General features: G+C 38.9%; 1 protein-coding gene across 2 annotated transcripts in view; it reads left to right on the forward strand.

Annotated features, from left to right (window-relative positions):
- The window catches only part of RNF144B (ring finger protein 144B), a 163870-nt gene that overhangs the window by 139975 nt on the left and 7070 nt on the right, over positions 1-16825 (forward strand). For both annotated transcript variants that reach the window (XM_082415253.1, XM_082415252.1), the window contains exons 4-5: positions 1084-1144; positions 15323-15527. In XM_082415253.1, coding sequence (XP_082271379.1) covers positions 1084-1144; positions 15323-15527 — 266 coding nt within the window. The remainder of the gene's footprint in view (positions 1-1083; positions 1145-15322; positions 15528-16825) is intronic.

Genomic DNA, 16825 nt, shown 5'->3' on the forward strand with positions numbered 1-16825 from the left:
TAAATACCATTTTAGATGCCTCATTTTTAAGGGTTTTCTCAAAGCAGACTTCCTTCCATTAGTTGCAAGAACTTTCATCTAGATATATTTTATGCCAAAAATATGTCATGTTTTACAGCTGGAATTGCCAAGGCTAAGACTGTGTCCTTTATCAACTTGCTGAATGTCTGAAAACCTAATCTAAAGTCCTTTGATTTTCTCAGTTATAGGTCTTTTAAGCAATGTCAATATATTTATATGTTGACGTCAGTGGAATTATTATTTTTAGAATGCCAGTTTAAGAGCAGTTAGCTTTTCCTGCATCTGCCTTTGAAATGCAATTTAAAAATTATTAATTTGAAATGTCATTTAGTTAGATGTGAATCAGTGTTTTTTCCTAGTGGCATCTGAAATGGAAGTGGGAGTCTAGCCACAAGAAATATGTCAGGCATTTCTTTTCTACCAGGGCATGGATGGCAATGAATGATCACCAAAGGCCCCGTGAGGTGATTTTGGTCAGAAGAAATGATTTTTCTGTTGCTTAGAAAGTACTCTTTCCCAGGTGATTAATGAAGTTCTCATTATTCCTGAGACAGTATCTACCTGATCTTAGTCTTAGCTTTTCTTAGCTTAGTCTTAGTTCTTAGATTAGAACTATAATCTTTTTTTGTTGTTAGTCACCCCAGCCACTCCCTACACTTGAATCTTCAGGCTTTGTTTAAAGAATGATGCCCAGTAGAACTATAATCTTTTAAAAATGTCTTAGAAGAGGAGCATCATTTGTATATGTGCACAGATAATTTGGGAAGTCCAAAAATTTGGTTGTCTGGTCTTGTTAGATGCTGATAAAAGAACAGGAGGTGGTCACTGAGTTCTGTAACTGATGCCTTGAGCAGCGAATCCTAGCCATGGCAGAGAACTGGGGATGATTTGGGAATTGCTGCTTCTGTTACTGCATGAACAGTATAAGGAAAAAGAAGTTTGTGGATAGCTGGTATAGAGAGGATACAGTAAGCCAAACAAGAAAAAGGGATCATAAAAAGACTGGTAACTCAGGGCTCTGTGATGACTGAAATCTCATCTTTTAAATGTCTCTGGTTTCAGATTGCCTGTTTGGTATCTGTGGATCAGTTTCAGCTTTATCAGCGGTTAAAATCTGAACGAGGTATGTACACACTCTTCTTTTTATCCTGATGGTGAATGTGGTTTTACATGTGTCCTCTTTACACTAACCTGTGTGGAAGATTAAGGCAGCTGTGAGCTGTCAGAAAAGCCACCAGGGTACTCAGAAAAAGACAAACGGTAATTGCAACATAAAATTTCAACTTTCTCAGCCACAGCCAGGAAAAAAAAAAAGCAGACTGGCAGGAAACAGAACTTTCCTTATGTTGGTTGTTTTGTATTTTTAATTGGGCTCACGTGAGAGAAGTTCTGCAAAAGTTGGGTAGTTTCACAATAACAGTACGACAAAGAAAGTGACCCTCAAAATGGGTTTTACCACCAATTTCCCTGCTCTTGAAGATCACTTCAAAACATTCATCCACCCAAACATTTTCACTGCTTATTGTAGTAGTCACCGTTTGTTCTTGTTCAATCATAGTGACGGCTGAGTAATCATTCTAATGCTATTTCCAATGTATTGGACTAATTTTCTTTCTGACTTTAGACTTGGGGTAATTTATATAGCTTTTCTATTTGTACTGCCTTTTTATCTGTAGGAATTATTTTTTGGTGTACTTTTCCATATCTGAGAAGTAGAAGAAAATTGTTTCCCCTGGAACTCATAGGCCTCGTTGAGTATATACAATAAACTCTAATCTAGCATGAATGTACAGTTTTCTGATTGCTAGCTTTTTAATCTGGATTAATAAAGTCTAGAGGTAAGAGGGTAGGGGAAGAAATGAACTTTTTTTTTAATGTGCCAGTAAATTTGGTAAACAATTTATCTCATTTAGTTTTTGCAATTACCCTGACAGATAATTCTTACATGAAAAAAGAAAGAAGAGCATGTGGCGCATAAAGGGGGTAAGAATAGGAATATTTGCAGGAGAATCACAGGATGGCGTTCACTACCTTTGACCAAAGTTTGGTTCAGTCTCATAGGCTTATTTTTTTTCAGCAAGCCAAAAGCAGATTCATCTCTCATGGGTATATCATTTAACTAAATTTATAAGACTGATATATGGAATTTATTTTAAAATTCTTGGACTACATTACTTGAATTACATTTTTGCCCTATAGGAAGATGCAAAAAGGATGTTGTCGAACATAGAATCAGAACCAGAAGAGTCAAATGAATTTTAGGTTTAATGGATGAAGACATAGCCTGATACACCATCTACACTGTCCTGTGTAGATTCTGAGCTAACTAGAGGAATTAATGATGGGTAGTTTATATTGGCCCTCCCTAATCCATCCACATGGGCTGATTAGGTTGAGCATCATAACATCAGATGCTGATGAAGGGTATCAAACATCTGCCCTGCCATTTTCCCACTTTATCATCCCTATATCCTCCATTATAAAAATAAATTACTGCTGGAACATAGGCATTAACCCCGTGGATGGGTGTGGCTGGTAGCAGTGCCATGATTTGAGGGATCTTACCTGGAGAAAGTCAAAGGAGTTAGGCTGGATTTTCAGACTTCTTAAATAGTGAGACCTGTCAATCTCACCAGTCCCACTCAGTAACCAGGGCTCAGCCCATTTATAGGGTTCCCTTGCCCCAGATGCATCTCTCCTCCAGACCATCGACCTCCTCCCCACCCACCCATTGCCCCATCTTGTCAGTAGCAGGCCTTATTCCTCATTGTTTACAAACATTTTGTTAAATAAAATGTCTTTTGCAATTAATTAGATAGATTCTAATAGTACCAGGAATTAAAACTTTCTGTGAGTTGGTTCTCACTGATGAATATAAATTTTTAGTATATTCTAAAAATAGTGGCTAAGAGCCTGTGTGGGAATGCAGGCTCCACCCCTTACTAGCTGTGTGACCTTAATTTCTGTACCTCAATTTTTCACCTGTAAAATGTGGATATTAATAGTCCCTATACCACGGGGTTCAGATGAGGATTAAATGAATTAATACATGTAAAACACTTCCTTGAGTACTTCCTGTGTCTCAGTGTTCAAAATATTAAGTTGTTGGTAATAAAAATGCTAATAAAGTATATTCAATGTTCTGCTTCTATTCCCTTTTTTCTAAGATGAGATAATCATAACATTCTCTAGGAGATATCCTCATATTGAAATAGATGTTATGATTGTCTTGTTGTCAGTGGGATTAGAACACTTGAAATTAATTGGCCACATCCATTTTTTTTTTGGTATTGTACATTCTGTGAGTTTGGAAAAATTTATGATGATATGTATCTACCAATACAGTATCATACAGAGTAGTTTCACTGCCCTGAAAATCCTCTGTGCTCTGCCTGTTTGTCCCTTCCTCCCCCTTAACCCCTGGCAACCACTGATCTTTTTACTGTCTTCATAATTTTGCCCTTTCCAGAATGTTATATAATTGCAATCAAACAGTATGTAGCCTTCTCAGATTGGCTTCTTTGGCTTAGTAATATGCAGGTAAGTGCCATATCCATCTTTACAGTCGGAATAGCCTTGTCATATGCAAGATGCACATGGAAGATTATTGGCCAGGACTCTTACTCTCCCCCGGATAGTGCTTGGATAGATGCTACCACACTTTGCCTTGTGACTTGGACTTTTCGAGGTTCTTGTTTTCAACCCTACTTCTGACTGGCTTATTTCTTCATTAGATGTGATGATATATTCAGTCTGGTTACAAGTTAAGCAGGTTTTGGAGTCAGTCTTTTTTATAGGTGGTCTTCCATATCTCTGATGCATTATAGATCAAATAGTTTTACTCATACATGGAATTTATTTTTTCCTCGCAAGTTCTAGGCAGATGCCCCATACAGATCCCATGAATTGACAACTGATTTTATTATTCATATTTTATAGATGAAGAAACTGAAAATTGGAGAGATTGAGCCTTGCCTAGGACCACATAGGTGTGTCCAAGCTTCCTCATCTATAAAATTTTTTGAATTCTATAATTTTTTATTTTTTATTGTAAAATAAATACAACATAAAATTTACCACTTCACCATCTTAGGTGTACAATTCAGTGGCATTAAGAACATTCACAATGTTGTGCAGCCATCACCACCATCCACTTGCTAAACTTTTATCACCCCAAGCAGAAACCCTGTAACAATTAAACAATAATTTTCCATTCCCCTCTTCTCCCAGTCCCTGATAACCTCTAATCTACTTTCTGTTCTGTGAATTTGCACAGTCTAGACATTTCATATAAGTGGAATCATACAGTATTTTCCTTTTGTGTCTGGCTTATTTCACTTAGTATAATGTTTTGAAGGTTCATCCACGTTGTAGCATGTATCAGAACTTCTTTTTATGGCTAAATAATATTCCATTGTGTACATATACCACATTTTGTTTATCCATTCATCTGTTGATGGACACTTGGCTTGTTTCCACCTTTTGGCTATTGTGAATAATGCTACAGTGAACATCGGGGTACAATCCCTGCTTTCAATTCTTTTGGGTATGTAGCTAGCAGTGGAATTACTGAGTCATACGGCAATTCTATGTTTAGTTTTTGAGGAACTGCCAAACTGTAAAACTCTGTAATTTAATTAGACATTTATACTATTGTAAAGGGTGGAAGTATTTTTTAATTTATTTTTTATTAAAAAAATTTTTTTTGGCTGCATTGGGTCTTTGTTGCTTCACGTGGGCTTTCTCTAGTTGCGGCGAGTGGAGGCTACTCTTTGTTGTGGTGTGCAGGCTTCTCATTGTGGTGGCTTCTCTTGTTGCAGAGCACGGGCTCTAGGCGCGCAGGCTTCAGTAGTTGCAGCACGCGGGCTCTAGGCACGGCACGTGGGCCCTAGAGCGCACAGGCATCAGTAGTTGTGGCGCGTGGGCTCAGTCGCTGTGGCTCGCGGGCTCTAGAGTGCAGGCTCAGTAGTTGTGGCACATGGGCTTAGTTGCCCTGTGGCATGTGGGATCTTCCTGGACCAGGGCTCGAACCCGTGTCCCCTGCATTGGCAGGCGGATTCTTAACCACTGCACCACCAGGGTAGTCCCGTATGGGAATATTTTAAATTTGGAAGTTTGTTAAATCTGATGACGATTTGGTTCAACTTCCTCATTTTATAAAAAAGGAAACTGAGGCCCAGAGACGTTTTGATCTTAGGTGATTTTGGAAGGCAATTTGTACTCATGTAATTCTTCCTCAGCATCCATTATAAATAATTATTATTAGAAAATAGACATTCCAAGTAAGAATAAGTTTAATAACATTCCAAGTAAGAATAATTCTTAATTCCAAGTAAGAATTAAGTAAATGCAGTTTACTTGATAGGGATAATCTTTATCTAAATTGTATACCTCCGTTTTACATAATAGACTTCATATTCACCTCTAACTCAACACTTACCAGCTAGGTGACTTTGAGGTCTATGTCATGAAAATATTTTATATGGAACTCTTTAAGAGGGGATCTTGAGATGTATTAAATACTAATATTATGAATGGGTTAAATGACTAACTGGTGGAAACTAAAACTCATTGGCTGGACTCAGATAGAATTGGAGAGATTGTTTTTACTCTGAAAAAATGTAGAATCAGATTAGTGGCAGCTCTATATCTTAGTAAGAAACATTATCATTAGTTTTGTCCAATTCTTATTGCCTACCAAGTTCTTTTTTAGTTTTTAGTTTGTCATCCAGTGTTTTAGTTTTCTTCTACATTATGTTACATATATGATTAGCTTGTCTTCTGTGTCTTTGTTTTCATCTGCATCTTTGTGGGGAAAATCTTTTCAACAGAAATGGCCCCAAATCACCATTCTGTTTACACAAAGCAGAGAAGTGTCACTTGGCATTGATTGGTTATTCTGTGAATCCACTTTTCATCCATCTGCGATTTTTCCATTGGCTACTGCTGTGTTTGTGGGTTTTCTGTGTCTGTCTTCCAATATTAACAAAGAAAAGGGAATACTGAGTTTGGCATGTGTTAGTGATTATTGCTTTACTTTCTTCTGGTTCTCAAAGCACATGTCTGATTATTAAGGCTAGAATTTTGTTTGTCTCTTGTTTCCAGAACCTACTTTTTCAAATTAGTTTTTTGGAAAGCTGGGTTAAGATTATGCATCTCTAGTCCTTAAGAGTTTTTTCTAATTTTCGTGATCCTTTTTACTTACTGTAACTGCAAGTTGCTTCAGTTCCTTGGTAGGTGAATGTGTCTGTTCTTGGATATTTGTATAATTACCAAGTGGTTAGAGACTCTTACAAATGGTTTAAGTGCCATTATTGTTCTTCTTCATAAAAAAAGTGAATACAATAGGAATTTATTTTCCTGTTATCATCCGTTAATCCTACTGTATTCACTCATGTATTCAATATGTACTTATTTATGTACTGAGTATCTGTGTGTGCCAGGTGCAATTCCAGATGTGGCTTCAAGCTATGGTTCCATTTTTCTTTGAAAGCTCTTTTGTTCTCAGCATTTTTCACAAAAGCCTCCTTTCTTTTTTTTTTTAATTAATTAATTTATTTATTTATTTTTGACTGTGTTGGGTCTTCGCTGCTGTGCGCGGGCAAGGGGGGCTACTCTTCATTGTGGTGCGTGGGCTTCTCACTGCAGTGGCTTCTCTTGTTGTGGAGCACGAGCTCTAGGTGCGCGGGCTCCGTAGTTGTGGCGCACGGGCTTAGTTGCTCCGTGGCATGTGGGATCTTCCCGGACCAGGGATCAAACCCATGTCCCCTGCATTGGCAGGCAGATTCTTAACCACTGCGCCACCAGGGAAGTCCCTACAAAAGCCTCCTTTCATTTTGAGCCTTAACATTTATGAGACGGCTCTTCAAATTTCATCTTGCTCTTGCATTTGCCCTTGGTGAAATGCTCCCACTCCATCATTTCTATCTAATTATTAAGGTCTTATCTCACCAGAGCTCCCTGTGTAGCTATTTGGTTTCTTTTAGTGTTTTTACTTTTTAAGACTGGGTGATACTAAATGACTTTATCATCAGTTCAGTTTTATTTTTTAACACCTCCCATCTCTCATTAGTCACCTTCCTTTTCATAGTTTCTGATCACAAGCTCATTCTTATCATCTGTGTGTGTGTGTTTTCTTTTTAAGCCTGATTTTCTGGTGTTTTGTGATAAATGTATGACTAAGTCTAGGGTTTCCTTCCCAAGCTATTCTGTGCTTTCAGATGGTAACACTTTCTCCTTGGCTTCACGCTTCTTCAACTTTACTATCCCGTTCTTTTTTGTTGATCAGTTTTAAACCTAACACAGCACCCTCTAGATGTTACAGCTCTCCTCTGAAAAACTGAAGTGTCTGCAAGAAAAGACATTTATTAGCAGGTTGGGTGAGATTTCTAAAGGGACCTGAATAAGAGGCACAGTGTTCATAAGTGTTTTCCTCTTCCTCTCTGCAAGTCCATTTCCTCATCTATAAAATGGGGATAGTAATGGAATGATGGTCCCAGAGCTGCTGTAGAGAATAAATGAGTTAATATTGTGTATGTCACAGTGTGCATTCAATAAATTATTACTGCCATTATTGTTATTCTTCTTGTTGTTATTCATCACTACCACCCCCAAATCTTGTCCCCAGTTTTCTAAACTAAACTAAGAAAGAATCTTCCAGAATCCAGATCATGTCTTGGAGTGAGTGCACAACAATATCACTCTGATTTCATCTTAATTCAAATCTTCTTCAGTGTGTTTCCTTCCTTATTGTCCTAGCTTCTAGAGAGTTGTATAGAAACTTGATAATCAAGGCAAATTCCTTACCCCACCTATCATATCAGTTTCCTTCATACAGTATATTCTTACTCAAAGCATCAATCCACCTTCTCTGAACACCTCCAAGGAGATTGTGACTTGCTGAGATGGAGCATTCAAAGTTGCTGCTTCAAAGGGAAAAGATTCCCATGGTGATGGGGGGATTAAAATCTATTTAATAACATGATTATGTTTTTACATAAATAATGGTATTCTAGGAGTAAGAAGGCCTGATCCCGTCACGTACTCACTAACCATGTGTTATGCAGACTCCTAACTTCTGTTGGTCTCAGTATAACAGTGTTAGACGAGATAACCTCAAAAGTTGTTTCCGGGCTTCCCTGGTGGCGCAGTGGTTGAGAATCTGCCTGCCAATGCAGGGGACACGGGTTCGAGCCCTGGTCTGGGAAGATCCCACATGCCGCGGAGCAACTAGGCCCGTGAGCCACAACTACTGAGCCTGCGTGTCTGGAGCCTGTGCTCCGCAACAAGAGAGGCCGCGATGGTGAGAGGCCCGCGCACTGCGATGAAGAGTGGCCCCCCGCTTACCGCAACTAGAGAAAGCCCTCGCACAGAAACGAAGACCCAACACAGCCATAAATAAATAAGTAAATAAATAAATAAAATTAAAAAAAAAAAGTTGTTTCCAAGTTTGAAATGCTGTGGTTCTCATCAACTATCTTGAGAGCAACCCCTCTGCTGATGGCCACCTCTGTTTGGGTATATTTACTGTAGCAGATGTTAATTCCAATCAGTTTAGTTTAATTGCATTTTAACTATCTGCAGAAGACCTTTGTTCTTTGAGATAGTAGAAAGCAAATTAATTTTGGCATAATTAAAAATGCAGTGGGTCGTAAAAGTTAAAACAGTTTGATTTAACTCAGCTGATAATTAAATTAGCTTGAGTGCATGGCATTTCCCACAATAATAAACATGCCTTCAATGTCTTTTTTGGTATAGCCTCACAATGGTAGAAGATGGCAGAAAAACAACTTGTGTTAGCTGAGAAAATATCTAGCCAAATAAAAAGTAAGCTTCACATATCTAGTTCCAGGTGGGAAAACCAAGGGTCTGGAGTTTAGTTTTTTAAAGCTGAAAACAGTTATTGGGGTCAGATGTGGTCTGTAGGTTTCATGACAATTTTATTTTCTTGGAATGTGTCTATGTCCTAATAATTGTCAGAGTATAGAAGTAGAAAATAGTTTTAAATAGCATTTCCTGCCTTATGTAATTTACATGAAGAAGCAGAATCTGAAGATCAAATAGTCATGGGGCTTTACTTCAGTAATCAATTCTAATTTTCATAAGTAGATTCCAGTTCAAGTCTGTGACTTCATCTATCTCTGATGTAAGTATGTTACAATTAATCACTTCTCAATCATGTCCATATTAAAGTGTTGAGGGTACTGTTCTCTTTTTCTAGGTTTCTGAGCTTTGCCCCATCTCAAAGCTGCAGAAAGCTTTCATCACTGCTGATAGAGAAGAAATTATTTGAATATGCATCAGTTCATTTTTTTTTTTCATCTTTGGAATAGAAATTGGAAGGAGGAAGAAACTGAACCTTAAATGTTTTGGATAATGTGCGTTTTGTTTATCTACATAATAACTGTGTTTCCTGAGCCCAAAGCCAGGAGGTAGAATTGAATTCACAGTAATAGTAGTAAAAAGTGTTTTAGAAAGTCCTCCATTCACCCCAGGGGCTCTCCTGCGCTTCAAACTCCTCTCAGATAATTGGTGTGGAGGAGAAGACAGCTCTTGCTCATGTGATAGCGATTTGTCTACCACCTGGTATCCATTAATCTGTTCCTTTTTGGCTTGGCTTCTGGGAAGTCCTGTTAGCTGCCGAGGCTGCCAGTTTCTGATGGCTCTTCAGCTTTTTTCACCTCTTTACCACTCTGGCTTCTAGGCCCCGCTTGTGGTATACTCTGTTACCTGAGGTATATGAAGCAAAATGGTGCTCTTAATGGCACATTGGAATGTTAATAATTTTAAAAAAGCAAGACAACTCTTTTAGCTTCTTTGGACTTCTACTTGTAGCTGCTTTTCTGGGAGCCAGACTGAAGGATAATGTGAAGGACAGATGCCATATTGTATTCAGATCCCTTTTCAGTGTAACCCTGGCCAGACTTGTATGTCTAAATCCCTGTTCTGTTGTGAGGAGCTCTTCTCCAAGAGACTCCAAGATGCCCTATACAAATATCTCTCTGAAGAGTTGTGTCTGTTCTCTAAAAATGTCTAGACGCAGGGCTGAACAATATAGAACCTTGCCATAGATGCTTTTGTTATCTTTTATTACCATAGGGAATTAATCCACAGATACTATTTCTTACACTTCTGTTATGTTGCTTCACTCATTTATTCAATGAATGCTATGTTCTAGGTACGTGTCTAGGTCAGTAGTTGTCAACTGGATGACTACATCCAACTGCATCTCTACCAGGAAATCTTGACAGTTTCACCTTCAAACTATGCTCTGCATTTTTAGTACTTTCACTTCTAACATATATCATCTTGGATTAGATGTATCATCTTGGATTAGATAACTACAATAGCGTCTTACTAGATCTCTGTGCTGCCACTTTGTTCTGCTACCACATATTTTTCCTACAGTAGCCAGAATAATCTTCTGAAAGTGGAAGTCATATCACAGCACTCCCCTGATCAAAATGGCCTTCTCCTCCAATGGCTTCTCATCACGTTTAGGCCTTATCATCATAATCTGCGATCAGACCCTTGATGACTATCCCCAGATTATTTCCTGTGACTCTCCCCTCTGCTTACTTAGCTCCTTGTAAGACTGGACTGCCTTATTACATGTGTAAATCCCTTCTTTTGCATTATTTGGATAAAAGTTGGAAATCTTTCAGACCAAAAACCATGTGTAGGTTGGCTGCTTATTCATGGTTCTCACTTATAGACTTAAATGTGATTTTTTAAAATGCACAGCTATAAAAAACCCTCAAAAACAGAAGTGATGTTTGCTCGGTATCATCTGGTTCTTACAAATGTAACAGTCCCAAAGGCTTATCTTTCCCAATTCTAACCAAATTAATACTGTAGTCACCCAGTTGAAAGAGTAGAAAGTGTGCATTTGAGCTGAGTGGTCTCTGTCATGAATCAAAAATAGAGAAGGCAGAGAGAGAAACAAATTAAGTATTCTTCGTGTCTTCAGGCCCAGAGACACCAATGTACCTTTTCTTTTCATTCAGAAATGTCCATCATGAATTTCTGCAGCGTGTGGCTATTTGACTATGAGGGAGAAATCTCTGCAGTCCCGTCTGTACATCCAGTAAGAGAAATTGAGTCACTACTCCTTTGAATACTCATTCCCTAACTCCTTGCTAACTTACTTCTCTCCTTACTTTAACATAGAAATATAAACTGAGAGGACTTTAATGAATCTGGCTAGATTGCCCCCACCCCATCCCCTACCCTCCTACCCACCAGAATAGTCATTTACTCTGCCTTTAATGGTTTATCAAGAAGGCAATAATAACACACCTTTTTTGGCAAGTATCTTTTACATAAGCAGAGCAGTATTTAAAAGTTGTAGGACAAGCTCAAGTACCTGTGTAAAAAAAAAAAAATCTGTGCCCCAAAACAAATGTTCCATAAACAAAAGATATTGTATTGCTACTGTGGGTACCTCCTGTATGGACAGACATTTCTCCAGGCTTTAATCATGTGATTCTAACTAGCAGGGCTTTCTTTTTATTGAAATTATTTAAAAGGGAGGCTGATGGGAGAAGGGGGCCCTGTTTGAGAGAAGTCATTGGTTTAAATTAGTAGATATCTGGTCTTCGTTTTCTCCCCAAGACCCCTGCATTTATAAAGGGAAATTTTTTGATCCGCTGGGAAGGAGGGGAATATACTGAATGCATCCCATCTGATGGTGCTGATTGGCCTAGTGAGGGGGCTTGGAAGCCTGCTAGGGAGACCCAGAAACACCTCCTTGTGACGTGTTGTGTTTCTAAGTGGAACCTAAGCCTGTCCTCTAGGGTAGCTCTCCCTGGAGTTGAAGATCCCAGACAGATATGCAAGAAGCAGTTAATGAATAGTAAACTAGAATATATAACCAAATACTAAGTACTCTTTAGAAGGAGATGTAGACATTTGTGAATGTGACTTTCGGGATAAATACCTGTCTGTACATAGGATGTTCAGGAAGTGGGAAAAGTTGATCAGCAAATCTGGTTGAAAGAACCATCCCTTCTATTACAGTTTTGACTTCTTTTTGTGCTGTGTGAGTTCTGTCCTTCACGTTCCCACACGGTGCTCCGTACTTGTCTGTGCTGGAGTTGGTTTTATATATTTATGTGTTCATTCTCAGTTTGGCTTGCTTTCAGTGATGTATTGTAAACAGATTTTAGGGGGGTGGGGAAGGCTTTGATTTATAGTGCTTACCAATTTCTGTGGTGTAAATACTTCCACTGTGGCTGATTTCCAGCAGCCAATGTGATGTCGCTGAACATGGCGTTGGAAAGAGATGCAGTGGGTTCTTGTGAACTGGCAAGAACCCACTTCTGGAGGTGACTGCCAGTATCCTTGCTCAGTGTTTCCTTTAAGTGCAGAATCTTTATTCTAATATCTGGAAGGAGACTCTTCTTTCACTTTTACACCTTGTAAACTCTGGCTGCCTACAGAATTGCTATTCCAGGGATTTCTTTTTTTTTAAATCTCTGTTTCTGTGATGCTTTAGCTCTTTCTAACTTAATCTTGTTGTGTTTCATCTCAGCATGTGTCACCTGCTTTGTATTGTGATTAGGAGGGACTAGTTTTACCTTCTGATTTTAGAGCTGATTAAAAGGGGAAACTTTAATTGTGGATGCTTGGACAAAAAAGCATAAAAAACATTCTGTATATAAGAATGTTTCTATATTTTAAAAACTTTCTTACTTCCGTCCCCTAAGATCTGTTCACAGATATTTGTTAATAGTTTTATTTTTGTTATCTTGTGAGATATTTTGTCAGTTATTACATAGCGTATTATTATTACTTTTTACATTGTATTTAAACATCTCTTTCCCTTTTCATACTGTGAGATTTCTCAGGAGCAAAGCCTCTATACACAGGGTGTCCAGTAAGTAGTTGAAATTGATCATTTGTTGAATGAACAATGAATAATAGACATTTGTCTAATTTTCAGTCTTATCATCACAAGAGGTCAGACCTGAGGAAGAAATTTGGAATAGTCCAAATTAAAATGAGAGTTGAGGCTTAGTCATGGCGTGAGCTCTATAAATAAGTAAAATCTAGGACTAAGTCTTAGATACCATCCGTCGTTGGAGCAAAGGAAGCAGTATTGATGATAAAGGGGAAAGGAAGATTGTGGGAAGAAAACAGAGAGGCCAGTGCCTTAGATAGAGTTACAAGAAGAGTATCAGATAAAAGATGGATTGAGAAACATTTGTTGGATGTGACTAGAGGGATGTCAGTTGTACCTTTCAGAGAGCAGTTTATTTAATGTGTTGGGAGTAAAATCTTTGTTTTAAAGACTTAAGGAGGATATGAGGGGATAAGAATGGGAATCAGAGAATGTGGATCACTCACCCAAGGATTAAGATGAGATAGGAAGTGAATGAATGTTAGGTATAGAGAGGAAGTAGGATTCTAGAAGGGGTAATTATTATTCATTTTAATGTTAGAAACATTCTTCATCATTGCCCTTATAAGTGACACTTCATAAAAGAGGTTTAGTTTTGAAAGTGCTATATGTAAAAGTCCATGTTTTGCCAAGTCGACATCTTTTCAGATGTAGAGAGCCCTGATTGAGGTGGATGGAGATCTGTGGTCTAATATAGATCATCACATACTTTCAACACCAGGACTGATATTAGTGTGATTTTAGTGTGCACATGAATCTAGTGTACTTGAATCTTTTTAAGGTGATCAGTAGGGATGCTATAAATTTTATAATATCTCTTAATTTTCCTTTCCTTTCCCTCCTTTATCATCAAACTTTTAAAAGACCTGTGATTTAGAATGGTAAGTAGATATTTAAGGTGGGAATCCTTAGTGCTAAGTTACATGCCAGACTTCATTTCTTTGGGCTTAGTATTTGCAAAGCAGTTTAAAGAGTTTGGAGAAAACATAAATGGTGTGGAAATCAAAGGTCAAGATCTTGGAGCATACGTGTGTCAGTGTTCCCTTAACTTTTTAATCATCCTGTCCCAAAATTTTGGGTATCTTACAGGGGTTCACCTCTCGGAGTCTGAGGACCTGTGAATCATAAGCTTCCCTTTTCTGATTATATTTGGCCCATCATTCTCTAATTCCTGCCCCCCAGAATTATTAGATAAGAAAATATGTTTAAGGATGCTCTTTTTGAATGAAAACCTATAATAAGCATAGGTCCAATTGTTGCATTTTCTAGATGAAACATTATTGGAGACAGTGTTTCCTGGAAGATTTCAGACTTTTTTACCCCCCGATACTGAATTTGTAAAATTATTACCTTTAAAATTAAGCTCATACTTAATACTTTCATTTTGTTTTTGCACCACTCTTTGGGTTTTTTTTTTTTGCTTTCGGCATGGAAATTTCCAAGAATCGCAAGCCTCAAGAGATTTGGAACTAGAATCTCATCAGTTCAAAATTTGCAAAATACGTTGGTTCAGAGAAAAAAGGGCTACTCTACCTCTTAAATAACATCATTTTCCACATGATATTTTCCACTAAAGGTTATGTTATATGGCAAGAATATGGAGTCTGTTATTGACTAGAAAATGGAAAACTGAACAAGATTTGTAAACACTCGCATAGAAAGACAGTTGCACACCTCCCAAACCATATCTTCTTTTCTGCATGCCACGTGGATCTAGCCAGTGTGGTGTATGATGATCATTTTATGGCCTGTGAAGGTCCCTACCTTTTGTTTTTAGAGCATGTGGGTCTTTTACAAATCGTCCCTCACTAGCACATTGGCAGGGCAACAGAATATCCAAATTGACAGCTAATCTGACTTCTTGGCTAAGCCACACCAGACACTGTTTGGTCCTAAAACTATTTGATTCTTCTTCTTTAATTTCTCTCTAAACAACAGAAGAAACCTCACTACCTATTTCTCAGTGCCTGAAAGGACAAAATCTTTTGTGGACATTTTCTCTTTTGTTTTGGTTGGTTCTTCATGTCCAATTTTTCTCCAAGATGGTATCCAAAATAATTGTAGAAGGGACTTGAGCTTTTTGCCTGTTTCGAATGCTGAAAGGTGAGAAATAGTCCAAAACAGTTGTGCATTTTGATTAGTAAGAAGCCTCCTTATCTGTTCATAAGAGCAGTGGTGGCCTATTCCATGAGTACGTACTTTGGGAAGTGTGTCAGGGCTGGGTGACCTTGTAGGTCTGGATCCACTGTGAAGACCAATAGTAGAAATCATCGCCATTGGTTGTACTAAGCTTCCATAAGTGTCGGCCTATAAAAGAGAATAAATGTAGGAGAGAAAGCAAAGCCTCAAGCTTGAATGAAAGATAGATAGACCACCACATTTTCTTTCTTTACGCTTTAGAAGTTCACCTGGACCCCTACAGAACGTGGTGTCCTGTCGCAGACTGTCAGACAGTATGCCCCATCGCATCAAGTGAGCCAGGACAGCCCGTGCTCGTGGAGTGCCCTTCTTGCCACCTGAAGTTCTGCTCGTGCTGCAAGGATGCTTGGCATGCAGAGGTCTCCTGCAGAGACAGTCAGCCTAGCGTCCTGCCAACAGAGCACGGGTAAGAAAGGAAACTTCGTCTTGGGATTATTCACTAGTGTTCTTAGAGATATGTTGCTTGGAGAAGGAGTTATATTGTGATGAAATTTCAAGGTAAGTTATTTCCCTGCAGAGCTTTCCTGAGAAGTGTCTCAGAATTGGTAAGTTATTAACAAAGAATAACCAAATAAGCATGTCTAAAGGGATTTTAGTTATTTACTGCCAGAGAATCTTCCAGATACGGCTGAAGTTAGAGTCTATATGAGTTTTGATTTCTTTTTAGGTAGGAGGCATGTGGTCCCTTGGTTCTCCATAGGAAGTCATGACTTTTGTCCACAGCCGTTTGCTTAGGTACCGTGACCACCTACAATTGATACACCTCATTCTTCCTGCTTGCGAAGAGGTGCAGAAATGATTTTCTTCCCTGACTCAACTGCCAGCTTGTGAGGTGTGCCAATCATATCAAAAGGAACACAGAAGTAGAAACAACAGCCGTTCAGTGTAGTACGCTGCTAAAATTCGTGTGTACTAGAGAAAGAGAGCTTATCTTTCAGTACGTTGTGCTCTGAAAAAACAGTGCTGAGGTTGAGGTTTTGTTATGATGAGAAGCAATGCACTCTGTCCCTTCTAGGACGGAGGGTTTTTATGGCAGCAGCAGGGCCCAGAGTGAGAGACCTTTGTGTTTGATCCCTTGCTTTGCTTGAGGCTGTGGCTGTTTTGCATCAGCAAGATCAGAAATACCAGTGTTACCGTCCAGTTGGCTTGGTCACCCAGCACCCTCGGAGTGTGGAGGGCCATTCTCCAGGAGCAGAAACGCTACCTGGCTGTGATGCTGTGCTTGAACTGCAGACCAAACACATCAAGAGGAGAAAAAGAGCTAACACACGTGGCAGGCATGTGCCCGCTTAGCCAGTACCTGCTACATTTTCACTGCCACGCAGCAAGGTCCCCGGGGAATCACAGGACAATGTAAAGATCCTAGAGGAGAGATGGATTGAGTTCTGACATTGTCACTTGGTATCTGTGACTTCATGCAAGTCATTCAGCCTCTATGAGTCTATTTCTCTATTTGGAAAAAAAAAAAAAAAAAAGGAGGAATGAAAATGGTGGCCGTCCCCCTGCTGTGTAGGGTGATTATGAGCACCAAATCCAGTCATAGGTTTGAGCACACTTTGTGAAACTGACGTTTCCATGTGCTCGGTGGTGGTTTTGATGAACAGTAGCTAAAATGCCACCCAGCGCTCTGGCTCACCCAGGCCTCCCTCCCCCTCAGTGTGTTCTACTGATTTTCTATGCCCCTTGAGCCTGTGAGCCTTGCTG

This window comes from Balaenoptera physalus (genome assembly GCF_965194825.1).
Source record: "Balaenoptera physalus genome assembly, chromosome: 11".
Classification (NCBI taxonomy): Eukaryota; Metazoa; Chordata; class Mammalia; order Artiodactyla; family Balaenopteridae; genus Balaenoptera; species Balaenoptera physalus.